At 38.8% G+C, this 26763-nt stretch overlaps 1 protein-coding gene across 5 annotated transcripts in view; it reads right to left on the reverse strand.

The window, feature by feature from the left end:
* GALK2 (galactokinase 2) overlaps positions 1-26763 on the reverse strand; it is a 155926-nt gene that overhangs the window by 95594 nt on the left and 33569 nt on the right. For 4 of the 5 annotated variants that reach the window (XM_005211831.5, XM_059890523.1, XM_005211830.5 and 1 more), the window contains 4 exon segments: positions 24914-25002; positions 21395-21518; positions 11871-11961; positions 8905-9051 (listed from right to left, as the gene is read on the reverse strand). In XM_005211831.5, the coding sequence (XP_005211888.1) occupies positions 8905-9051; positions 11871-11961; positions 21395-21518; positions 24914-25002 (451 nt within the window). 5 annotated transcript variants of the gene reach the window in all.

Below are 26763 nucleotides of genomic sequence, written 5' to 3' on the forward strand. Positions count from 1 at the left end.
GACCTGGGTTCAATCCCTGGGTTGGGAAGATCTTTTGGAGAAGGGAACAGCTACCCACTCCAGTATTCTGGCCTGGAGAATCCCCATGGACAGAGGAGTCTGGTGGTCTATAGTTCATGGAGTCGCAAAGAATCGGACATGACTGAGCAACTAAACACGGCAGAGTCATCTTGAAACTAGAAGTCTATAGTATTTTCGATTTCACAGATCTTTTATCACAACATAGTCTTCTGTCAGTTCCACTTTAATTCATAATTTGTCTTCCAGACTTTCTGGGTAACTAACCATCTTATTTTACTGGTTTCAGATATGCAACATTTAGTTATTAGTAAATTAACAAGTTCCACACCTATCTATCATATCCCATTTGTAGTAACTGTCGTCTGCAATTGAATAGGGTACTGAATTTACATATAACTGGGAGGAGACTGTTTATTAATTGAAAGGGCATTAGTTACCAGTGTCTCATGGGCTTTTGGAGAAGGCAATGGCAACCCACTCCAGTACTCCTCCCTGGAAAATCCCATGGACGGAGGAGCCTGGTAGGCTGCAGTCCATGAGGTCGCTACGAGTCGGACATGACTGAGCGACTTCATTTTCACTTTTCACTTTGATGCATTGGAGAAGGAAATGGCAACCTACTCCAGTGTTCTTGCCTGGAGAATCCCAGGGACGGGGGAGCCTGGTGGGCTGCCGTCTATGGGGTCGCAGAGTTGGACACGACTGAAGTGACTTAGCAGCATGGGCTTTTTCTTATTAGATAGGCTGACCATTCTTTGCTTGCCTTCCTGTCCCTCCATTCTCACGCTTCTCTGTACCACCAGGAAACTGATTTCTGTGAATAACTTCCCTAGCCGTTCCCAACTCACATCTATTCCCATCCCTTTCACTCTTTCCCTGCCTCGTTGCATTTCTGGCAACACTACTCTATAGCTGCAGCTCCTGAAGTATAATGGCTTCAGGTTTTACAGGAAACCCTTCCATTCATTTCCTATGAAGACACTGACTGATATATAAGCAAAAAAAAAAAAGATTTTGAAATAACTCATCTCTAAAGTCCCTTGCGTTCTTGTGTTCTATAATTTTTATAAGAGTCAAGTATATACTTGGCACTTATCTAAAGACTTTGGGCAAATTTGGGGCTTCTTTTCAGTCAAGATTTCTTCTTACTATAGCAAAGAAACTCTTCAAACAAATATGCTCAGGCCCTAGAAAATATAAGCACTGTCAGTATAACTTAGACTAACATGAAAAGTTAAGACATATTGTTCCCTTTAAGCAAGGGAGTGAGATAGTCCTGGTAAAGTACATTTGTTTTTGTTTTTAATTTTTAAAAATTTAGTACAATTGACATACATTATATCAGCTTTCAGTTCAGTTCAGTCGCTCAGTTGTGTCCGACTCTGCGACCCCATGGAATGCAGCACACCAGGCTTCCCTGTCCATCACCAACTCCTGGAGCTTGCTCAAACTCATGTCCACAAGTTGGCGATGCCATCCAACCATCTCATCCTCTGTCATCCCCTTCTCCTCCTGCCTTCAATCTTTCCCAGCATCAGGGTCTTTTCCAATGAGTTAGTACCTTGCATCAGGTGGAAGAAGTATTGGAGCTTCACCTTCAGCTTCAGTCCTTCCAATGAACATTCAGGATTGATTTCCTTTAGGGTTGACTGGTTGGATCTCTTTGCAGTCCAACAGACTCTTTAGAATCTTCTCCAACACCAGAGTTCAAAAGCATCAATTCTTTGGTGCTCAGCTTTGTTTATAGTCCAACTCTCACATCCATACATGACTACTGGAAAACCCATAGCTTTGACTAGATGGACCTTTGTCAGCAAAGTACTGTCTCTGCTTTTTATATTAGCTTTAGGTTATGATATAATGATTCAATATTTGTATGTATTATGAAATGAAATCATCACAAGTTTAACATCCATCACTATACCTGGTTACACAATTTTTTTTTCTTGTGATGAGAACTTTGAAGATTTACTCTCTTAGAAACTTTCAAATAAGAAATACAGCACTATTAACTATAGTCACCATGCTGCACCCCCATTACGTATTTATTTAACTGAAAATTTGTACCATTTTGATTTCCTTCACCCATTTCACCCATCCCTCACCTCTGGCAACTACTAATCCATTCTCTGTACCTATGAGCTTGGTATTTTATTTTTACTTATTTTTCTTTAGTTGGTGGTGGTCTAGTTGGTAAGTCGTGTTCAACTCTTGCGATCCCATGGACTATGCCCGCCAGGCTCCTCTCTCCATGGGATTCTCCAGGAAGGAATACTGGAGTGGGTTGTCATTTCATTCTCCAGGGTATCTTCCTGAGCCAGGAATCAAACCCATGTCTCCTGCATTGCAGGCATATGATTTACCAACTAAGCTATGAAGGAAGACACCACATATAAATGAAATCATTGATACGACATTTGTCTTTCTCTGTCTGACATTTCACTTTAGCGTAATGCCCTCAAGGCCCATCCATGTTGTCACAAATGGCAAAAGTTTATAGCTAAATAATATTCCATTGTGTATATACACACACATACACACATCACATCATCTTTATCCATTCATCCATCAATGGTTATAGGCTGTTTCCTTTTCTTGGCTATTGTAAATTATGTATATGGGAATGCACATATCTTTTTGAATCAATGCTTTCCTTTTCTTCAAATAAATACCCAGAATTGAAATTGCTGGATCATATGATCCAACCAGTCCATTCTGAAGAAGATCAGCCCTGGGATTTCTTTGGAAGGAATGATGCTAAAGCTGAAACTCCAGTACTTTGGCCACCTCATGCGAAGAGTTGACTCACTGGAAAAGACTGATGCTGGGAGGGATTGGGGGCAGAAGGAGAAGGGGATGATAGAGGATGAGATGGCTGGATGGCATCACTGACTCGATGGACGTGAGTCTGAGTGAACTCCGGGACTTGGTGATGGACAGGGAGGCCTGGCGTGCTGCGATTCATGGGGTCGCAAAGAGTCGGACACGACTGAGCGACTGAACTGAACTGAACTGATGACAATTTTTAATATTTTTTAGGAATCTCCATACTATTTTTATAGTGGCTGCACCAATTTACATTCCCACTAACAGTGAGCAAGGATTCCATTTTCTTCACACACTCATCAACACTTATTAGCTCTTATCTTTTTTATCATAGTCATTCTCACAGATATGATATCTGATTATAGTTTTGATATTCATTTCTCTGATGATTAGTGATGTTGAGCATCCTTTCCTGTGCTTTTTGGCCATTTGTATGTCTCCTTGGGAAAGCTATTCAGATCCTCTGCTCATTTTTTAATTGGATTATTTGGGTTTGGGCTTTTTTTTTTTTTTTTTGCTATTGAGCTGTATGTGTTCTTTATATTTTTTTAATATTAACCCCTTGTCAGATATATGATTTGCAAATATTTTCTCCCTATTAGTAGCTTGTCTTTCCATTTCGTTGATGGTTTCCTTTGCTGGCACAAAGTTTGATATAATTCCTTTGTGTTTTGTTTTTTTGTTTGTTTGTTTTTATTCTGTTTTGTTTGCTTTTGTCACCTTTGCTTTTGGTGTCAAATTCAAAAAATCATCACCAAGACCAATGTCAAAGAGCTTACTGTTTAGGTTTTCTTCTACTACTTTTATGGTTTTAGGTCTTGTATTCAACTCTTTAATATATTTTGTTTTGTTTGGGGGGTGTGGTGTAAGATAAAGGTCCATTTTCATTCTTTTGCATGTGACATCCAGTTTTTCCAACACCATTTACTAAAGAGACTGACCCTTACCCATTGTGTTTTCTTGGCTCCTCTGTTGTAAACTAATTGACCGAATATGCATGGGTTTATTTCTGGACTCTCTATTCTGTTCCATTGATCTATGTATCTGTTTTTATACCCAGTACATTTGCTTTTTTGACTTTGAGACACAGAGACAGCCAGAATTAATTCCAAAGTTACAAGGTTTCTTTTTATGTCCTATTCTTCTTTTCCCTTAGATACTCCACCATCAGAAGGCCAGGAAAATGTGAAAAATAAGTTTTACCAACCCTCCCTTTAAAAAGAATGAATTCCTTGACCTCTGTCCCAACCACAGACACCAGATTATCTCTTTTCCAGGCATATCTAGACTTTTTGTATCCACTGAAGTTTTCTACTTTCTCACCTCTCATAGATCCTTCAATTCATTCCTATTTTAAGCTGCTCTTGTCAAGGTTTTTTTCAGCCTCTTTGATGCTAAATTCAATGTATACTTCTGTCTTACTTAACCTCTCTGCTACTCTTTCATGAAATATTATTTTCCTTATCTTTGCTGTTACCTGACTTTTCTACTTTTTCCTCCTAAATGTCTGATTGCTCCTCAGTCTCTTCAAGTGGACATCTCTTCCTCTGTCCATCCCTCAAATCTTCATGCTTTTTGGAACTCTGTCTTAGTCTTCCCTATCTTTCTACCTACATTCTTCCACTGGATGGTCTCCTCCACTCCTATGGCTTCAGAAATCAATTACATACTAATGACTCTCAAGTAGACCATGTCAAGTCTGAATATTCCTCCTGGCTTTCAGAGATACTGTTTGTAGCTAAACACTAGGTAACTCCGTCAGTGTGCCCACAAATTCCTCATACTCATTTTGCTTTCCCTTCAAACCTAATTTTTCATCTATATTCCTTATCTCAGTGAAACATACCAAGCCAGAGACCTGGGTATAATCCTTGACTCCCTGGGTTCCACATCCAATAAATAATCAAGTCTTATTGATTCTGTCGGAGACATACCTTAAATCTATCATCTAATTCTCTCCCCATTATCACTGCTACTTCCGTATAAGTGGCATCTCTCTACTGCTAAGACAACTATCCTCAAGTCTAGACCTTATAATAGACCCAGGGCAATCTTTTCAAAATACAGATATAATCAAGTTATCCTCTTCCTAAAGTCTGCAATGGTTTTACAAACTGCTATCCAAATAAAGCCCAAATTGCTCAACATAGTTTACAAGGCCAACATCTGGTCTCTTACCCTGTATTTCAAATTATTATGTGTCAGTTAAATTAAGCCTTTTTTAGTTCCTCCAACAAGCTATGATCACTCTTACTCTAGACATCTTCACATGATGTTTCCTCCCCCTGTAACATGACTATCCAATGTTATCAGTGTTATCCTGCTATCAGTAGTTCTTTTTTGGCCTATCAGTACTTCTTCACTAATATCTATGAATTCCTCTGTCTCAGCTTAGATGTACTCAGTTCAGTTCAGTTCAGTCGCTCAGTCGTGTCTGACTCTTTGTGACTCCACTGACTGCAGCATTCCAGGCCTCCCTGTCCATCACAAACTCCTGGAGTTTACTCAAACTCATGTCCATTGAGTTGGTGAGGCCATCCAACCATCTCATCCTCTGTTGTCCCCTTCTCCTCCCGCCTTCAATGTTTCCCAGCATCAGGGTCTTTTCCAGTTAGTCAGTTCTTCACATCAGGTAGCCAAAGCAATGGAGTTTCAGCTTCAACATCAGTCCTTCCAATGAATATTCAGGACTGATTTCCTTTAAGATGGACTGGTTGGATCTCCTTGCAGTCCAAGGGACTCTCAAGAGTGTTCTCCAACACCACAATTCAAAAGCATCAATTCTTTGGCACTCAACTTTCTTTATAGTCCAACTCTTACATCCATACATGACTACTGGAAAAACCATAGCTTTGACTAGATGGACCTTTCTTGGCACAGTAATGTCTCTGCTTTTTAATATAGCTGTCTAGGTTGGTCATAACTTTTCTTCCAAGGAGCAAACGTCTTTTAATTTCATGGCTGCAGTCACCAGCTGCAGTGAATTTAGAGCCCCCAAAAATAAAGTCTGTCGCTGTTTCCACTGTTTCCCCATCTATTTGCCATGAAGAGATGTGACCAGATGCCATGATCTTAGTTTTCTGAATGTTGAGTTTTAAGCCTACTTTTTCACTCTCCTCTTTCAATTTAAGAGACTCTTTTGTTCTTCTTTGCTTTCTGCCATAAGGGTGGTATCATCTGCATATCTGAGGTTATTGATATTTCCCCTGGCAATCTTGATTCCAGCTTGTGCTTCATCCAGCCCAGCATTTCTCATGATGTACTCTTCACATAAGTTAAATAAGCAGGGAGAGAATATACAGCCTTGGCGTACTCCTTTCCCAGTATGGAAACAGTCTGTTGTTCCATGTCCAGTTCTAACTGTTGCTTCTTGACCTGCATACAGATTTCTCAAGAGGCAGGTCAGGTAGTCTGGTATTCCAATCTCTTTCAGAATTTTCCACAGTTTGTCGTGATTCACACAGTCAAAGGCTTTGGTGAAGTCAATAAAGCAGAAATAGATGTTTTCCTGGAACTCTCTTGCCTTTTCAATGATCCAGTGGATGTTGGCAATTTGATCTCTGGCTCCTCTGCCTTTTCTGAAACCAGCTTGAACATCTGGAAGTTCACGGTTCACATATTGCTAAAGCCTGGCTTGGAGAATTTTGAGCATTACTTTACTAGCATGTGAGATGAGTGAAATTGTGCAGTAGTTTGAGCATTCTTTGGCATTGCTTTTCTTTGGGATTGGAATGAGAACTGACCTTTTCAGTCCCGTGGCGACTGCTGCATTTTCCAAATTTGCTGGCATGTTGAGTGCAACACTTTCACAGCATCATATTTTAGGATCTGAAATAGCTCAACTGGAATTCCATCACCTCCACTAACTTTGTTTGCAGTGATGCTTCCTAAGGCCCGCTTGACTTTGCATTCCAGGATGTCTGGCTCTAGGTGAGTAATTACACCATCCTGATTATCTGGGTCATGAAGATCTTTTTTGTACAGTTCTTCTGTGTATTCTTGCCACCTCTTAATATCTTCTGCTTCTATTAAGTCCATACCATTTCTGTCCTTTATTGTGCCTATCTTTGCATGAAATGTTCCCTTGGTATCTCTAATTTTCTTGAAGAGATCTCTAGTCTTTCCCATTCTATTGTTTTCCTCTATTTCTTTGCATTGATCGCTGAGGAAGACTTTCTTACCTCTCCTTGCTATTCTTTGGAACTCTGCATCCAAATGGGTATATCTTTCCTTTCCTCCTTTGCTTTTCACTTCTTTTCTCTTCACAGCTATTTGTAAGGCCTCCCCAGACAGCCATTTTGCTTTTTTGCATTTCTTTTTCTTGGGATGGTCTTGATCCCTCTCTTCCTGTACAGTGTCATGAACCTCTGTCCATAGTTCTTCAGGCACTGTTTATCAGATCTAATCCTTTGAATCTATTTCTCACTTCCAGTGTATAATCATAAGGGATTTGATTTAGGTCATACCTGAATGGTCTAGTGGTTTTCCTTACTTTCTTCAAGTCTGAATTTGGCAATAAGGATTTGATGATCTGAATGACAGTCAGCTCCCGGTTTTGTTTTTGCTGACTGTATAGAGCTTCTCCATCTTTGGCTGCAAAGAATATAATCAATCTGATTTCGATACTGACCATCTGGTGATGTCCATGTATAAAGTCTTCTCTTGTGTTGTTGGAAGAGGGTGTTTGATATGACCCCTGTGTTCTCGGCAAAACTCTATTAGATGTACTATGTTCTCTAAATCTGGATTAGATCTGCTCCCATAGCACACTAGTATCCACTTATCAAACTCTGGTATAGTTGCCTATTCACTCATCTCTATTCCCTTTTTTAGATCATAAGTACTATTAATATGAAGGCTAAACCTATACCTATTATATTACCAATGCCTTGAACATTAGCTGGCACAAAGTAGGCACTAGGGAAGCAGTGATTGAATGATAAATGAATAAACAAATAAACCACCAGATTAAACATAGCACCAGTGGAAGCAGATTTTACACATGGACTTTCTTTCCCTTACTTTCTCTCTTCTCAAGAAACAAATAACAACAAATTAGTTACCCTTACCTCCAAATAAGCAATTGCTTACAAAGGACTAATTAGTGCATAGTTACAATGGCAGTTAAAGAGAATTCTATCTGAGCCTTTGCTTTCTTCTTCATTTTTCTCTTTCTTCCTACAAATAAAATTTCTGAACTGAAAGTTTAAGCAGATCAAAGAAAGACATGCAGCTGACTTTCTCTTGATCTGCCTGTTGCCCAGTCTATATTCCTAGACATCTATGAATGTGGTAGTACATGTACAAGAGATAAAAAAGAACATATGATAATATTTTTTTTGAACCAGACCTCCAAAACATTAATTAAAGCTGAGCATATCTACTCTGAACTGCGAAATCAGAGATTTATGTGACCTTGTAAAGTTGAGGCTTTCTGACCTCTTGTAGAATTTATGTCTTCTTTAAATAAGCATTTCCTCTTTGCAATGAAGTATTTTTTTCAAGTTTATTTTAGTGACTAAGCTGCTGGTATAAATAGATATGTTATTCAGTTCCTTTATTGCCTGGTTTTCACCCTTTTTACCCATTTCTTGTCAAATATTTAACTGAAGGTTTTGGGTGAAAATAAGCAGGCCCAATTATGAAGGCTAGAATTTCTTCCCTGAAGTTCACTTGTTAATAAGGTGATTTAAAAAGATCTCCATGCATTCAATCTCTCCACTTAATCTAAGAGCATTTTGATACAGCTCTTCACATATTTGCTTACTGTTTGGAAGGTATCAACTACCTTGTAGTTTATCACAAGCAGAACTTGCTAAGTTACAACTCATGCCCCATGTGTACAGTCCTTTCAGGTAAGACAAAGTTTTTCAATCAAACAAAGGCATTCTAATTTTGAGATTTGAACTCCGGGAGTTGGTGATGGACAGGCAGGCCTGGCGTGCTGCGATTCATGGGGTCGCAAAGAGTCGGACACGACTGAGCAACTGATCTGATCTGATACTAATACTTTAGAAAGAGAGGATTCTATCAGGTTAAATCTTTCAAATTGGTTACCTTGGATAAGTTCATGCCCAGCACTGTGAGTGTCACCAAGCCAGCACAACAGACCAAAGCACTGGAGCTGGAGAGGCCAGAACTCGGTGGGATGTTTCCATCTACCAAGCAGTTCATTCCAGTCAGGTCACTGAGACCAAAGTGTTCCTAGAATAGAAGGAAAAATAGCACTAGTAACTCTGCTTGGATTCAAGGAGTAGCAGAAAGTTCTTTCATTCCTCAGAGAGCAAAAGCCTCACAATGGACTTACTATGCTACTTATAGAAACAACTTGTGCAATTCAATTTAGTTGAGTCCATACGTGACATTTTATTTAATGGCTGTTGGCCACAGGGCTCTATAATTTGAAGACTAATTTTTACTTTGTTGAACAAAAAGCTACTGATCCATTTCCTAAAATTGCTTTGAATGGTCTTTTTCACGAATATGAATTGATTTAAACAAATATGGAGAAATGTTAAACAATTATAATTCAAGTAGCAAGACAAGAAATACACAATTATTACTGAGGCAGGTTAAATCTCTATATAGCACATCCCAACACTCTGTCATTGTAAAAGTCTAACACCAAGCAGTGGTTTGCTTCTATGCAGTATTCTATGTAATACTTTTCTTCAGAGGACCTTCCAACCTTTCTCAGTTCTATTTTATTTATGGAAAAACCTAGGTACCAAAGAGTAAGAGACTTTCCCAAGATTACATATAGGGAAATGGAAGTAGGACTGAGGTCTCTGATTTCTGGTTGAGAACTTCCCCACTGCGGTCAGAAACCTGGGCCAGCATACTGTCACTGTGATTTAACGTAAGTCAGCGATATGAGGAAATCCAGATTTTTACCCGAGTTTATAGATACAATTTAGCCATATGGTAGCTTTCAAGACAGCCAAATTAGAATTCAGCCACAAATGAGAATGCAGACTCTTAAAGCAGGGAAACTCTATTTCTACAAAATAGGAAAGTCCAAAAAAATAATCAGACTCTGATCTCAAGATGGAAAGCTCTAAGATACATAGATTAACATGTAGGGTGAGGACACTTAGGATGATATCATATCATATCCTTTGTGCTTTGGGATTAAAAATAAATTCAAGGTCACTTCCTTCTCAAGAAAAAGTACCACCATGTTTACAGATTATTCAAAGGGTTCAAGACCAAAGTACAAAATACTATTATATTACATAATTATGCATTTCATCATACATATTGTTCTAGGGAGAAATTTCAATAAACTAGATAAAATAGCCAAAGTAACAACAAAACTCTGCAAATAAAAGACCAGTTTTTTTCCTTTTTTTTTTTAATCTCTTTTTCCCCTAAACTGGCGAAACTCATCCACCACAAAAGAAGAGATTTAGTTGGATGTATTTTTCTTCTTGATTTCAAATGATCTAAAAATTTCCTTTCCAGAAATATAAATTATAAACTGAAATATTGCTGCTGCCAATGCCCTTTCACACAGAACATCAGACAGCTTGTTTAAAAAAATCCTTGGAGAATGCTATATATTTAACCATAAACTGATCCACAGGGTGTCTTGAATGTGAATCATACTTACAAACTTATCACGCAATGTTTAAATTAAAATGTACAACAGATTCAAAATGCAAATGGGCTTTGCCAAATTCAGAAATAGTGCTATCCCATAAGGATAACATGTTCAATTTAATATAAACAGATTATCCACTGGAACTTTCTAGTATTTGAATTTGAAGGTTTCTAAAAGGCTAACATTTAAATTACTTCTCTGCCAAACATTCATTACACAGACCTGCTTTTGCACGTAAGCTGTCAAATCAAAAGGGAAGGCTGTAAGACCTGAAATTCTCAAATACAACACAAGGCACATTTGTTCTTTTGGTCACTTTATCCATATGCTACAGAAGGCATGTTGCTACAAGAAAGATGAAATTGTATTTGCCAACAAATGTTTCCAAATACTGTAATTCCCACTAATGCTTGTGACAAGCCAAATGATTTGAAGATTTAAAACCTGCCAGTAACTTTTCCTGTACGTTGTTACCATCTGTCTGGGAAAATGAAAGGAAGGAAGAGATCGGGGCAGGGGAAGAAAGGGAAGTAGAGAGAAAGAAAGATACATACAGAACCACCATAATTAAGAGTACAGAATTATACAACAGAAATAAATGTGATGCATATCTGTAATGGATATGCCACTGAATCCTACGCTACTCATGACAAAGTTTCAGATAGCACCATCAGACAGTAAAGAACACAAGCTCTCTAAAACATGAATTTTAGCAAACAAATCAAATTGACTTAGCAAATCAATTTTCTTTCTTCCTTCATACTTTTTTAATTAGGAGAGAAAGTAGAAATATTTCATCTTCTCATACATGACATTAGAGATATTCAAAGTATTCAGTGTTTCCAGGAAAATCCTTATTTTCCTTATCAAAATCACTATATCTTTTTTTAAACCCCATCTGAAGTAGTAATAACAAAACTAAGTTAGCATTGATTGAATGCCTACTATGTGTCAAGTACTGTATGATCATTCCAACAACTCTGTTGAAATAATAATAACATATTTCACACACAGCAAATCTGAGACTTAAAGAGTTAAATCAACACAGCTGGGTAGAGTCTAGACTCAAACCCAGGGCTGTCCAGGTCTAAATTCTATTACAGTGTGCACTTACACATCACTAGAAGAAAATGTAAGTACTACTACCAGAATGTATCTTTCAAAAGAAAATTTCAACAAAGATTTGAAAACTAGAACAAAGTATCAAATGCACATGACTTATGAATAGCCACTACAGCCCCTGATGAACACCACCCAGAAACAGTCATATCTACTCTATCCCCTGAAATATGTTCATGAGCAAAACAGAGCAGAAACATCAGCACTGAAAGGAGACAAAAACGATATAGTAAATGAAATAAATCTTGATATAATACATATCATAACCTCAACTGCTAGTAGCTGCTTTATACTGATTTACCTGAATTCCTTTAAATCCACATAGGAAATAGTTGTGCCACAGAGGCTTGGTTTTGTCAATCTGGATGTTATTAGCACTAGTACTGAAGTCCCTGCAAGAGCAAACAACAGTTAATTGAAGTCTAGAGGCTTTGTGCCACAGAATGGATGGCTGACTGCTGCCATCTTGTGCCAGGACAATGACACTGACATTTTATTTTCCATTTGCTTCTCATGTATATACTCCACAGTCTACCCAAAAAACAACAAACATCTCCAGCTGCTAAAAATTAAGAGAAGTTTTGGTGACCTTAATAACTAAACTACTTTCAACTGGCCCTTTTTACTTCCTGAAAGGGAGAGAAATGAATATATTTTAGCATAATCTACACCACTGTATTTCACGATGGCCCTTATTAAGTTGGTATAAACCACATAAATGCTTATCCTTTGGGCCTGCTGTTTGGCATACTTTTTACTAGAACACAAGTACTCAAAGCCTTCTTTCCCCACACTCTCTTCCACCCATCCAATTTTACCATCTGCACAGTTTAATAAAAAGAAGGAATAAACAAAGCAAATGATGCTTCTAATGGATCATAACTCATTGAGTAAAATGAGATTCCATGATTCTATATGAATATAAAATAACAAATGAATAAATAGCTAAATGAAAGAGAATGGAAAGTACTTCCTTAGAGCAAAACGCCAATTAATAGAAGAAATAATAAAAATCAAAAAATCACTATTTGGCAAACTCCATGACAACCATTGCAGAGTACATCATGAGAAACGCTGGGCTGGAAGAAGCACAAGCTGGAATCAAGATTGCCAGGAGAAATGTCAATGACCTCAGATATGCAGATGACACCACCCTTATGGCAGAAAGTGAAGAGGAACTAAAAAGCCTCTTGATGAAAGTGAAAGAGGAGAGTGAAAATGTTGGCTTAAAGCTCAACATTCAGAAAACGAAGATCATGGCATCCAGTCCCATCACTTCATGGGAAATAGATGGGGAAACAGTGGAAACAATGTCAGACTTTATTTTGGGGGGCTCCAAAATCACTGCAGATGGTGAATGCAGCCATGAAATTAAAAGACACTTACTCCTTGGAAGAAAAGTTATGACCAACCTAGATAGCATATTCAAAAGCAGAGACATTACTTTGCCAACAAAGGTCCGTCTAGTCAAGGCTATGGTTTCTCCAGTGGTCATGTATGGATGCGAGAGTTGGACTGTGAAGAAAGCTGAGCACCGAAGAATTGATGGTTTTGAACTGTGGTGTTGGAGAAGACTCTTGAGAGTCCCTTGGACTGCAAGGAGATCCAAGCAGTCCATTCTGAAGGAGCTCAGCCCTGGGATTTCTTTGGAAGGAATGATGCTAAAGCTGAAACTCCAGTACTTTGGCCACCTCATGCGAAGAGTTGACTCACTGGAAAAGACTGATGCTGGGAGGGATTGGGGGCAGGAGGAGAAGGGGACGACAGAGGATGACATGGCTGGATGGCATCACCGACTCGATGGACGTGAGTTTGAGTGAACTCCGGGAGATGGTGATGGACAGGGAGGCCTGGCGTGCTGCGATTCATGGGGTCACCAAGAGTCAGACACGACTGAGTGACTGAACTGAACTGAACTGATAACAATCATTTCAGGACGGAATCATCAATGGATGCTAAAGTTACTGAGTAAAAACTTGATGAGAAACAAGATATCTATATAAACTTAAGTATTTCCTTACCAGATACCTGCTGAAAAGGAAAAAAATAGTAACTTGATGGTAATCTGGCAGACAACTCCTTAGCCAAATGATCAAAATTAACAACAGATGAAGGAACATCACATGCCTCCTTGACATGATGCACCGAGGACACATCAGTTAACATGTGGAATTCTTCATACTATTTTTGTGACTTCCTTGAAAGTCAAAAGTTATTTCAAAATGAAAAATAGATAGGCTTCTAAATCAGCCCAAAGAATAAAATATGTGAAGTGGGAGAGGGGTGGAGATCAAGTCAAAAGTGAGGAAATAAGTAACATTCCCACACTGACTGAATGCTCTTCACATATAGCTTACTAAATAACTACTGTGAGCCACTCACTGCAGCAGGTGCCTTCCAAGCATTATCTTAATAACATGGACATATTCTCTCCTAAGAAAAATATGGGATGACCACTTAACCATGCGAGGCATTCACAGGAATATAAAGGTAAAATGTGAAGGGCTTATCTTTTAAGCTTCTGTAATCCAGCCAAGACAGCATGAGCACAAATCACACTCACATTACCACTGTCATGTGATGGTATGTAACATGGGGTGGGACGCAAGGCCAAGAGGGCACCTGTTGGGCTGCACTCCATTGGCCTGCAAATCTTGTAGCTGCCCAGGCTTGAGATCAAAGAAAGAGCCTAGAGACAGCAACAGAGGTATCAATGGTTTATTGGATCGAGGATCTTACAAGTCTACAGCAAAACATGCAGCCCCACTGTGTACAGCAGACGAAAGGCAAGACATGGCAGTAATCTTTCTATTCAGGGAAGAAGGAGGCTACCATTTATAGGGGGAATTGCTGTCAGGTTGGCTCATCAGTTACTGGGGAAACCAGCAGCTGGGATCTGTGGCAAGCTGATGATTAAGCACTAATTAAGCCCTATGATTAGGGTACAGGTGAAGCGGGGACCGGTATAGCAGATGTACAGAGAGCAAGAGAATAGCCATTTTGAATGGCCTGATCATACAACAATTTTTATAGTTGGCACATTAGAGTATAAATGGGAGACTTTCCTGGAGGCTCAGAGAGATCTAGTGACTCTCCAGGGAGCTAAACAGCCTGACTCCAGCTCTCAAACACTTTACTATTACCCACAGGAATTAAAATTTATTGACTATAGTCAATAAGAGGTCCCAGAATATGGAAAGCAGAAAAGATTATGTTAGCAAAACTGAATGGGCTCTGTCCCAAGATAACCAGATCTTGGAAGTCACCACAAAGAAAAAACAAGGAAGAAGGCTGGGGGACAAGGGTGATGGTATACTAGGGAAACTAGTAGAGGAGGAACTTTGTGCATATGTAGGAAGTTAGATGAGAAACATCAAAGAAAATGCTAACAATCCCCGATCTAATTCCTTCAGACTTAGAAACATGGCTTAAAAACCACAATGTAATGTAACCACACATTTAAGAAAGTGGATAAAACATTTAAAAAAACATGTTGGCAAACATATGGAGCAACTGGAACTCCAATACAGTGGTGTGCGAATGTAAAATTATACAACCACTTTCAAAAACAGGCAAATTCTTTTTTTTTTTTTTTTTTTTTTAATTTCTCTAATTTTATTTTATTTTTAAACTTTACATAATTGTATTAGTTTTGCCAAATATCAAAATGAATCCACCACAGGTATACATGTGTTCCCCATCCCGAACCCTCCTCCCTCCTCCCTCCCCATACCATCCCTCTGGGCCGTCCCAGTGCACCAGCCCCAAGCATCCAGCATCATGCATCGAATCTGGACTGGCAACTCGTTTTCTACATGATATTTTACATGTTTCATTGCCATTCTCCCAAATCTTCCCACCCTCTCCCTCTCCCACAGAGTCCATAAGACTGTTCTATACATCAGTGTCTCTTTTGCTGTCTCGTACACCGGGTTATTGTTACCATCTTTCTAAATTCCATATATATGCGTTAGTATACTGTATTTATGTTTTTCCTTCTGGCTTACTTCACTCTGTATAATAGGCTCCAGTTTCATCCACCTCATTAGAACTGATTCAAATGTATTCTTTTTAATGGCTGAGTAATACTCCATTGTGTATATGTACCACTGCTTTCTTATCCATTCATCTGCTGATGGACATCTAGGTTGCTTCCATGTCTTGGCTATTATAAACAGTGCTGCGATGAACATTGGGGTACACGTGTCTCTTTCCCTTCTGGTTTTCTCAGTGTGTATGCCCAGCAGTGGGATTGCTGGATCATAAGGCAGTTCTATTTCCAGTTTTTTAAGGAATCTCCACACTGTTCTCCATAGTGGCTGTACTAGTTTGCATTCCCACCAACAGTGTAAGAGGGTTCCCTTTTCTCCACACCCTCTCCAGCATTTATTATTTGTAGACTTTTGGATCGCAGCCATTCTGACTGGTGTGAAATGGTACCTCATAGTGGTTTTGATTTGCATTTCTCTGATAATGAGTGATGTTGAGCATCTTTTCATGTGTTTGTTAGCCATCTGTATGTCTTTTTTGGAGAAATGTCTATTTAGTTCTTTGGCCCATTTTTTGATTGGGTCGTTTATTTTTCTGGAGTTGAGCTGTAGGAGTTGCTTGTATATTTTTGAGATTAGTTGTTTGTCGGTTGCTTCATTTGCTATTATTTTCTCCCATTCTGAAGGCTGTCTTTTCACCTTGCTAATAGTTTCCTTTGATGTGCAGAAGCTTTTAAGGTTAATTAGGTCCCATTTGTTTATTTTTGCTTTTATTTCCATTATTCTGGGAGGTGGGTCATAGAGGATCCTGCTGTGATATATGTCGGAGAGTGTAAAAACAGGCAAATTCTTATGATAAACCAGACAGTCCACACCTGGGTATTTACCGAACAAAACATGCATCCATACATAGATTTGTACACAAATATTCATAGCAGGTCATACCTGAATGGTCTAGTGGTTTTCTTTACTTTCTTCAATTTAAGTCTTAATTTGGCAAAAAAGAGTTCATGTTCTGAGCCATAGTCAGCTCTCAGTCTTGTTTTTGATAACTGTATAGAGCTTCTCCATCTTTGGCTGCAAAGAATATAATCAATCTGAATTCGGTATTGACCATCTGGTGATGTCCACATGTAGAGTCTTCTCTTGTGTTGTTGGAAGGGGGTGTTGGCTATGATCAGTCCATTCTCTTGGCAAAACTCTGTTTGCCTTTGCCCTGCTTCATTTTGTACTCCAAGGTCAAATCTGTCTGTTACTCCAGGTATCTCTCGACTTGCTACTTTTAAATTCCAGGCCCCTGTAATAAAAAGGACATCTTTTGGGGATGTTAGTTCTAGAAGGTCTTATAGGTCTTCATAGAACCATTCAACTTCAGTTTCTTCAGCATTACTGGTCAGGGCATAGACTTGGATTACTGTGATATTGAATGGTTTGCCTTGGAAATGAACAGAGATCATTCTGTCGTTTTTAGAGATTCCATCTAAGTTCTGCATTTCAGAGTCTTTTGTTCACCATGATGGCTATTCCATTTCTTCAAAGGGATTCTTGCCCACAGTGGTAGATATAATGGCCATCTGAGTTAAATTCCCCCATTCCAATCCAATTTAGTTTGCTGATTCCTAAAATCTTGATGTTCGCTTTTGCTGTCTTCTGTTTGACCACTTCCAAATTGCCTTGATTCATGGACCTAACATTCCAGGTTCCTATGCAATATTGCTCTTCGCAGCATTGGATTTTACTTCAATCACCAGTCACATCCACAACTGGGTGCTGTTTTTGCTATGGCTCCATCTCTTCATTCTTTCTGGAATTATATTGGGCACCTACTAACCTGGGGAGTTCATCTTGCAGTGTCCAATCTTTTTGCCCCTTCATACTTTTCAGGGTAGTGAAGAGATACAAGGGATTATTAGATATGACAGAGTGTCTGAAGAACTATGGACGGAGGTTCATGACATTTTATAGGAGGCAGAGATCAAGACCATCCCCAAGAAAAAGATACACAAAAAGGCAAAATGGTTGTCTGAGGAGGCCTTACAAATAGCTGTGAAAAGAAGTGAAAGGCAAAGGAGAAAAGGAAAGATATACCCATTTGAATGCAGAGTTTCAAAGAATAGCAAGGAGAGATAAGAAAGCCTTCCTCAGTGATCAGTGCAAAGAAATAGAGGAAAACAATAGAATGGGAAAGACTAGAGATCTCTTCAAGAAAATTAGAGATACCAAGGGAACATTTCATGCCAAGATGGGCACAATAAAGGACAGAAATGGTATGGACCTAACAGAAGCAGAAGATACTAAGAAGTGGCAAGAATACACAAAAGAACTACGCAAAAAAGATCTTCACAGCCCAGATAACCACGAGATAGCACCTACAGCCAGATATCCTGGAATGCGAAGTCAAGTGGGCCTTAGGAGGCATCACTATGAACAAAGCTAGTGGAGGTGATGGAATTCCATTGAGCTATTTCAAATCCTAAAAGATTATGCTGTGAAAGTAATGCACTCAATACGCCAGCAAATTTAGAAAACTCAGCAGTGGCCACAGGACTGAAAAAGGTCAGTTCTCATTCCAATCCCAAAGAAAGGCAATGCCAAAGAATGCTCAAACTACCACACAATTTCACTCATTTCACATGCTAACAAAGTAAAATTCTCCAAGCGAGGCTTCAACAGTATGTGAACTGTGAACTTCCAGATGTTCCAGCTGGATTTAGAAAAGACAGAGGAACCAGAGATCAAATTGCCAACTTCTGTTGGGTCATCAAAAAGGCAAGAGAGTTCCAAAAAATCATATATTTCTGCTTTATTGACTTCGCCAAAGCCTTTGACTGTGTAGATCACAACACACTGTGGAAAATTCTTAAAAAGATGGGACTACCAGACCACCTTACCTGCCTCCTGAGAAATCTGTATGCAGGTCAAGAAGCAACAGTAAGAACCAGACACAGAACAAAAGACTGTTTCCAAATTGGGAAAGGAGTACGTCAAGGCATTATATTGTCACCCTGCTTATTTAATTTATATGCAGAGAACATCATGAGAAATGCTGGCCTGGATGAAACACAAGCTGGAATCAAGATTGCCGGGAGAAATATCAATAAACTCAAATATGCAGATGACACCACCCTTATGGCAGAAAGCAAAGAAAAACTAAAGAGCCTCTTGATGAAAGTGAAAGAGGAGAATGAAAAAGTTGGCTTAAAACTCAACATTCAGAAAACTAAGATCATGGCATCCAGTCCTATCATTTCATGGCAAATAGATGGGGAAACAGTGGAAACAATGACAGACTTTATTTCAGGGAGGGGGGCCTCCAAAATCACTGCAGATGGTGACTGCAGCCATGAAATTAAAAGACGCTTGCCCCTTGGAAGAAAAGTTATGACCAAGATAGACAACATATTAAAAAGCAGAGACATTACTTTGCCAACAAAGGTCTCTCTAGTCAAGGCTAAGGTTTTTCCAGTGGTCATGTTTGGATGCAAGAGTTGGACCAAAAAGAAAGCTGAGCACCAAAGAATTGATGCTTTTGAACTACGGTGTTGGGAGAAGACTCTTGAGAGTCCCTTGGACTGCAAGGAGATCCCACCAGTCCATCCTAGAGGAATTCAGTCCTGAATATTCATTAGAAGGACTGATGCTGAAGCTGAAGTTCCAATACTTTGGCCACTTTATGGGAAGAACTGACTCATTTGAAAAAGACCCTGATACTGGGAAAGACTGAAGGCAGGAGGAGACGGGGACAACAGAGGATGAGACGGTTGGATGCCTTCACCAACTCAGTGGACCTGAGTTTGAGTAAACTCTGGGAGTTGGTGATGGACAGGGAGGCCTGGCGTGCTGCATTCCATGGGGTAGCAAGAGTCGGACACAACTGAGCGACTGAACTGAACTGAACTGATTCATAGCAGAATTATTCATAATAGCCAAAAGCTGGAAATAATCCAAATATTCATCAATGGTGAATAAATAAATTATGGGTTCTTCATGCAATGCATGCTAGACATGTGGACAGTTCTGGAAAGCATGATGCATATGTCCTAAGGGTCCAGTGGAGTAAAGCCCCTTATTTACACAGGAGCTACCTGCCTTGATAATTCACCTCTGCTTCCCTAGTTGAGTCTCCATCCTCTTTCACTACTGCTCCTGGCACTATTTCCCAAATGCTCTCCCTCCTTCCACGTCTATCTCAGGCTCTGCTTTTGTGGGGAAAAAAGTGAAATTCCCACATTTAACATGTGGGAGTGTTCAGTGAATCTGAATAAATCAATATAACAAATTATGGCACCCAGTTTTAAATGGTTACAATGACACAAAATTGTATTTGAGATAATGTAAGATTTTATTCAAAGGGTCCTGCTGCTGCTAAGTTGCTTCAGTCGTGTCCGACTCTGTGCGGCCCCATAGACGGCAGCCCACCAGGCTCCCCCGTCCCTGGGATTCTCCAGGCAAGAATACTGGAGTGGGTTGCCATTTCCTTCTCCATGCCTTCTCCTTAAAGGGTCCTAAATGTACGTAACATCTCAATCATGCAAAATAAACAGAAAAATGACCTTTCACAATAACTTTCACCTAAAAGTCAGGAATTTTTATTATCTTGCATAACCTGGTATAGATACATATAAAATATTTGCTGAATGAATGAATATTACTGCAAGCAAACTGTCCAATGAACAATAAGCCAAAAATATAATGCGCTAATTACATGCCAAGACCTTTTATTATAATTAACAAACCAGGTCCTGCTTACTGGACTTATCCCAGGAATGCAAAGAGTTCAACATTGGAAAATACATTGGTATAATTCATAATATCTTAAAACTTATCTTCAATACTACACAAGCATTTAATAAAATCCAATAATCATTAAGTGACTTTTTTAATCTTAGTAAATCAAGAATTAAAAAACAACAACAGGGAATTCCCTGGTGGTCCAGTTGTTAGGACTTGGCACTTTCACTGCCAGGGCCAAGGTTTTAATCCCTGGTCAGGAACTAAGATTCCACAAGTCACGTGGTATAGCCAAAACAGTAAAAACAACAACAAAAATATGCCCTTAACTTGATAAAGCATATGTACTAGAAACATATATCTACTGTGTTCCAGACTCTATGTTTGACACTGAGGCTAGAGCACTGGAGAGGTAACACTACCTGAAGTCACAGAGCTTACAATCTATGGGAGTACGGGCAAGTAAGCAGATAATGATTATACAACATGGTAAGATGTTATGATAAGAGAATGAGAGGGTGGCCTAGTAATACAAGAAAGGCATACACCTTGACTTTGCTAGAGATAGTTAAGCTCAACAGATGATACATATCTTCTGGGCAAAGGGTTATTTTCATCCTTTTTTGACCCAGTATCTAAAATAATGTAGGACACAGAATACATCTTGAGTAAATGTTTCTCAGACTTTCCAGGTGGTTCAGTGGTAAAGAATCCACCTGCCAATGCAGGAGACATAGGTTCAATCCCTGGGTGAAGAAGATCCCCTGGAGAAGGAAATGGCAATCCACTCTAGTACTCTTGCCTGGGAAATCCCATGGATAAAGGAGCCTGGCAAGCTACAGTCCATGGGGTAGTAAAGAGTTGGACACAACTTAGTGACTAAACAACAACAATAAATGTTTCTTAAGTAAATGAACAAAATGAACAAATATTAAATAGGAACAGATTCTTTTGAAGTCAGATACAAATTTTCAATAAATTAAATGACTTATTATAAATTTGATATTACCTAAAGATACCATTTGAGTACAAATACAAAGACACACACGTATACCCATGCACACACCACACACACACATACACGGTAGCAATTCTAAATACTCACGGGTACAAGGGATTGGTATTGGCCAGCTGGAGAACATGTGTTTTCACAGGTTCCACAGCTATTAACATATCTTGTTCTACAGCCATAGGAAGAACAGAATATCCACAGTAATCTATATGCTCTCCTAGAATAAAGAGAAAGCATTTTTTAATCATTGCTGGCATATGAAACATGAGAAACTCAAGTAAGTTGACATATAGGAAAAACTTGACCACTAGCCTGGTTTTAACAAAAAATAAAAATACTAAAGGCAGAAAGTGATTCAATTTTCTTTCTCTCACTGACATCTGAACCAGGAACTTTTGCTAGAATAAGTATATTAGTTATTAGTTTCTGCTAATATTTCAACTTCTTTAAATATTTTCAAGTTTTTTCCACTTTCTAATTCATAATAATTATATTTGAATATTTATGTTTTGTGACTAGTTATATGGAGCATCAAGAAAAGCAATGTCTCCTTTCTCTGTTGCTCCTTTGTATTAACTTTTTCAATATGGACAATGGAAACCTTTAGCATCCTCTCTCTTATATTAATATTACGTGAGTACCACTCTTTTCCTTACTAGCCAATGAACTCACTATGGTGAAGACTTGCTTTATTTATCTTTGTGGCCCAATAAAATGCCTAACAAATTAGATAGACACTGATTAGTTGTGTTGAATGTGCTAGACATAGCTAGGATAAGGAAAAGGAAGCTAGAAAAAAATATTTAATTTTATATATAATAGGGAAATAGAAAACTATTCTTTTCATTCTAATTCCTCTATGAATCATCAGCAGGAATTTTTTTGCCTGCTACCCCATAATGTTTCCTCCAAATTACTCATTTAAACTCAAGGTTTTTATTCATAATATTAAAAGAAAATAACAATTCAAGAAAGATGAGCTAAGCAAGCTCACTTATATATTCCTGAGACTGGTTTGTATATCTGATTGTTTCTCCTGCATTGGCAGGCAGGTACTTTACCACTAGCGCCACCTGGGAAGCCCTATCTGCTTGCTTCTATGGCAGACATTGATCAACTAAGAAACATAAAATGTACAAAAGACAATTCAACCGCCTGATTACATTTTTAAATAAATATGATTCTACATATTATTCCAGGCAGAACTCTTTTGTTTCTACACTGATGTGTCCTTTAAGAAAATTAGAGTTGTTGTCTTTTTTAATGAATTGACAACGATGAGTGAACAACTCAAATGACAATTCAAAGTTGTCTTTCTCCCCAAATTCCTTCAAAACTACAATGTAGGACAGTGGTTCACAAATAGAAAATGCATATTTGAATAAGTAGAATTCTAGGGAGGTACCAGATTTTGTTGGGAAGGCTACAGTGTGAATGACAGCCTTCTGAGAATGAAGACTCCTCCCTTTGCAAAAACTAATGGAACCCATCCTGGGGAGCAAGAACTGTTGACAAGTAAGGAAAAAAACAATGATTACATTTTGGACACTTTAACAGAAAATATAATAATTCTTTTAATAAAGATTGAAATTCATTTCATCCTAAGAACTAATTAAATAACTATCTTAGAGCATAATCCCCCCCCTTTTCTTAAAATGAGATAGTCAGCATTCATTGAGTAAGAATTACTTACTCAGGAAAATTGTTACTCCCCAAACTAAGTGAAACTTGGCTCTCCTCTGAGGATACTGATGCTTTGCAATTCTCTCTCAGTAGCATGGAGTTGGTGATAACCTCCTCCCAACTCTGCTGTTTCCAGGACTTTTTCCTGTCCTGTGCTTTGGAGGTTCAAACCACATTTTCTCATCTCCACCACATTCATCTCTGACTATCTTAGACATCTGCTCCTCTCTGAAGACCTTTGCATCTCATTCCACTCTCTCCATCCCAATCTTGTAAAACAACTCAGTCCAAGGCCCCAGTTTCCTAATGCCTTGACCTCTGGAGAACTTGACCTCCTCTCTGCTTCAACTATCTTACTTAAATGGTCTTGACAAATCCAGTAATGACCATAGAACTCCTTATCACCTAGAACTTTTCTATCTATGGATTTTTGCTCCAAATATCACATTCTTTACTAAAACTTTCCAAAGTGCCATTTCTCTTATTCAGTTTATCCTACTTAACCTGTTTTTCAGATTCAGTTCTTTGCCCTCTGTAACCTATAGGCTCCCTCTTACCTTTATTTTTCTACCTAGCATATTTTCCAGGGTTCATTACTTCATCTACCCCTTCTGACAGTATTGGCAACTTCTGGATGGCATTGTCATTCTCTGTAACCTCCGTCCAAAACAAAACCCTAAAGCTAGATCGAATGTAGGCAACTTGGACTAGCTGAAAGGCAGTGGGGAAATGAACAAACCTGCAGATTGTTATTGCTACAATTCCATGGTCTCCAGCTCTAACCAGATCTGACTGTTACAAGCAAACTTTTTCTTTTTTTCCAGTTATCTCCCTCTCCCATCCTTGACAAAGCTGTTTCAAACATTCTGCCATCTCTTTAAACATCCAACACTTTCAACCTTCCCCCAAAAGGACTCCCTCAACCTTCTATACCAAAATTATACATTTATTTACATCAACCTGCATCCTTTTTACTCCCACCTTCTGTTTAAAAAGACTCAAAGTGGCCCTCTTTCTATGTTGTAGATACCAACCCTTCTTGCCCTCTTGAGAATCCTTCTCTATCTCTTCTTTTCTCAGATATCTTTGATCTCTTTCTCTCCACTGACTTTACTCAATTCCCCTCTTCTACCTCATTTAACCATGTTCAAATATCTCATATTTTTAAAATCCTCCATATATGCTTGAAAATCAGCTTTCCTGAGTTAATAATTGAAGCTACATTTTGGGTACATGGGAGTTCGTTATACTATTTCAACTAACTTTTTGTATGCTTATAAAAGAATCCACCTGCAATGTGGGAGACATGGGTTCGATCCCTGGGTTGGGAAGATCCCCTGGAGAAAGGAAAGGCTACCCACTCCAGTATTCTGGCCTGGAGAATTCCATGGACACACTCTATGGGGTCATAAAGAGTTGGACACAACTGAGCGACTTTCACTTTCACTTTCTAGTATACAAAGTTTTCTTTTTAATCCTCCTTTGATTTGGAATTTTCTCAGTTCTCTTGATAAAACATTCATTCATTCAGATATTCATTCTCTAGGCCACCACATTTTTAAAAGCAAGGGATTATTGGGCTTCCCTGTATTCTTCTAATCCAATGAATAAATGTAAAACCACCAAAATTATTCACTGTAGTCAAAAAACTTAACCTGCAACCCAGAAAAATCTTTCTATCTTTCATGAAAATAATGGGAACAACCAGGTTTCAACAAACTTCTGAATTTTAAAAATGAATGGACAAAACTAACATCAATAAATGGACTGGGAAAGATGAAAATATCGTATTTTCTTATGAAAAAAGCTTAACTTGCTATAGTAGATACATGGGAAACATTCTATTTTTCCAGTTCTCCTGATATATTAACAAAAATTTGGATCTTATCAAAGGAGGAAAAAAATTAAGAAAAAGAACTTTCTACATACCTATTATATTGACTCTTCCTGGTGCTCGAACATAAAACTTGGGAACAGATCCAAACTTAGAATTAAACATCTCTTTTAGCTTCAGCAATCTGAAAACAAGAGTAGCATATTTCATAATATCCAGATAATAGAAAAACCTGTGATACACACACACACCCACAAACACCACACAGATAGTTCATATACATCACCACTATTATCTTTAAAAATAATGAAAGCAAGCTATTTTACTGACACTTCTTTGAAAATCCCTGGATGAAACAATCTATAACCCCCTAAGTGACACAAGAGTATAGCTAAGCACACAGAAGAGTAAAAAATTTAATACAGACATACACAAAGAAAAACTTCTTTCCTTCAGTTATGAAGAATATAACCTTCTGTATAATTTCTAAATAATATTCAGAGAAGAATCTCTTGATACTAAAAAATGTAGCCATGGAGTACTGTATCAGTTTCCTAGGGTTGCTACAATAAAGCTTCACAAACTGGATGACTTAAAACAACAGAAATTTATTGTCTCTGAGTTCTAGAGACCAGCAGTCCAAAATCAGAGTTTGGCAGCACCTCTGAAAACCTCTGAAACCTAGAGGGGAAAATCCTTCCCTGCCTCTTTTTAGTTTCTGATGGTGACCATCAGTTCTTGGCATTCCTTGGCTGGCAACTGCATCACTCCACTGTCTGCTTATGTTATCACATGTAATTCCCTCTGTGTGTCTCTATCTGTGACTGCTTTTCATTCTTATAGGCCATCAGACTTACTGGATGTGTGTGTGTGTGTGTGTGTGTGTGTGTGTGTGTGTGTGGGCGCACATGCACATGCACATGTATGCATGTACGTGTGTTAGTTGCTCAGTCATGTCCAACTATTTGCAACCTCCTGGACTATAGCCCACCAGGATCCTCTGTCCATGGAATTTTCCAGGAAAGAGTACTGGAGGGGTAGCCATTCCCTTCCCCAGGGGATCTTCCTGACCCAGGGATTTAACCTGAGTCTTCTGCTTTTCAATTCAATATGACTTCATCTTAACTTGATTACAAAAGCAAAGATGCTAGTTCAAATAAGGTCGCATTCTGAGGTTCCAGGTAGACATGAATTAAGAGACATGCTATTCAACCTAGTACAAATGAAAACTAGACTGGATATCACATCAGATCAGATCAGATCAGATCAGTCACTCAGTCGTGTCCGACTCTTTGCGACCCCATGAATTGCAGCACGCCAGGCCTCCCTGTCCATCACCAACTCCCGGAGTTCACTCAGACTCGTGTCCATCGAGTCAGTGATGCCATCCAGCCATCTCATCCTCTGTCGTCCCCTTCTCCTCTTGCCCTGAATCCCTCCCAGCATCAGAGTCTTTTCCAATGATCAACTCTTCCCATGAGGTGGCCAAAGTACTGGAGTTTCAGCTTTAGCATCATTCTTTCCAAAGAAAGTCCAGGGCTGAGCTCCTTCAGAATGGACTGGTTGGATCTCCTTGCAGTCCAAGGGACTCTCAAGAGTCTTCTCCAACACGACAGTTCAAAACCATCAATTCTTTGGTGCTCAGCCTTCTTCACAGTCCAACTCTCACATCCATACATGACCACAGGAAAAATCATAGCCTTGACTAGACGGACCTCTGTTGGCAAAGTACTGTCTCTGCTTTTGAATATGCTGTCCAGGATGGTCATAACTTTCCTTCCAAGGAGTAAGTATCTTTTAATTTCATGGCTGCAGTCACCATCTGCAGTGATTTTGAAGACCCAAAAAATAAAGTCTGACACTGTTTCCACTGTTTCCCCATCTATTTCCCATGAAGTGATGGGACCGGATGCCATGATCTTTGTTTTCTGAATGTTGAGCTTTA

The sequence above is a fragment of the Bos taurus genome, chromosome 10 (genome assembly GCF_002263795.3).
Source record: "Bos taurus isolate L1 Dominette 01449 registration number 42190680 breed Hereford chromosome 10, ARS-UCD2.0, whole genome shotgun sequence".
Classification (NCBI taxonomy): domain Eukaryota; kingdom Metazoa; phylum Chordata; class Mammalia; order Artiodactyla; family Bovidae; genus Bos; species Bos taurus.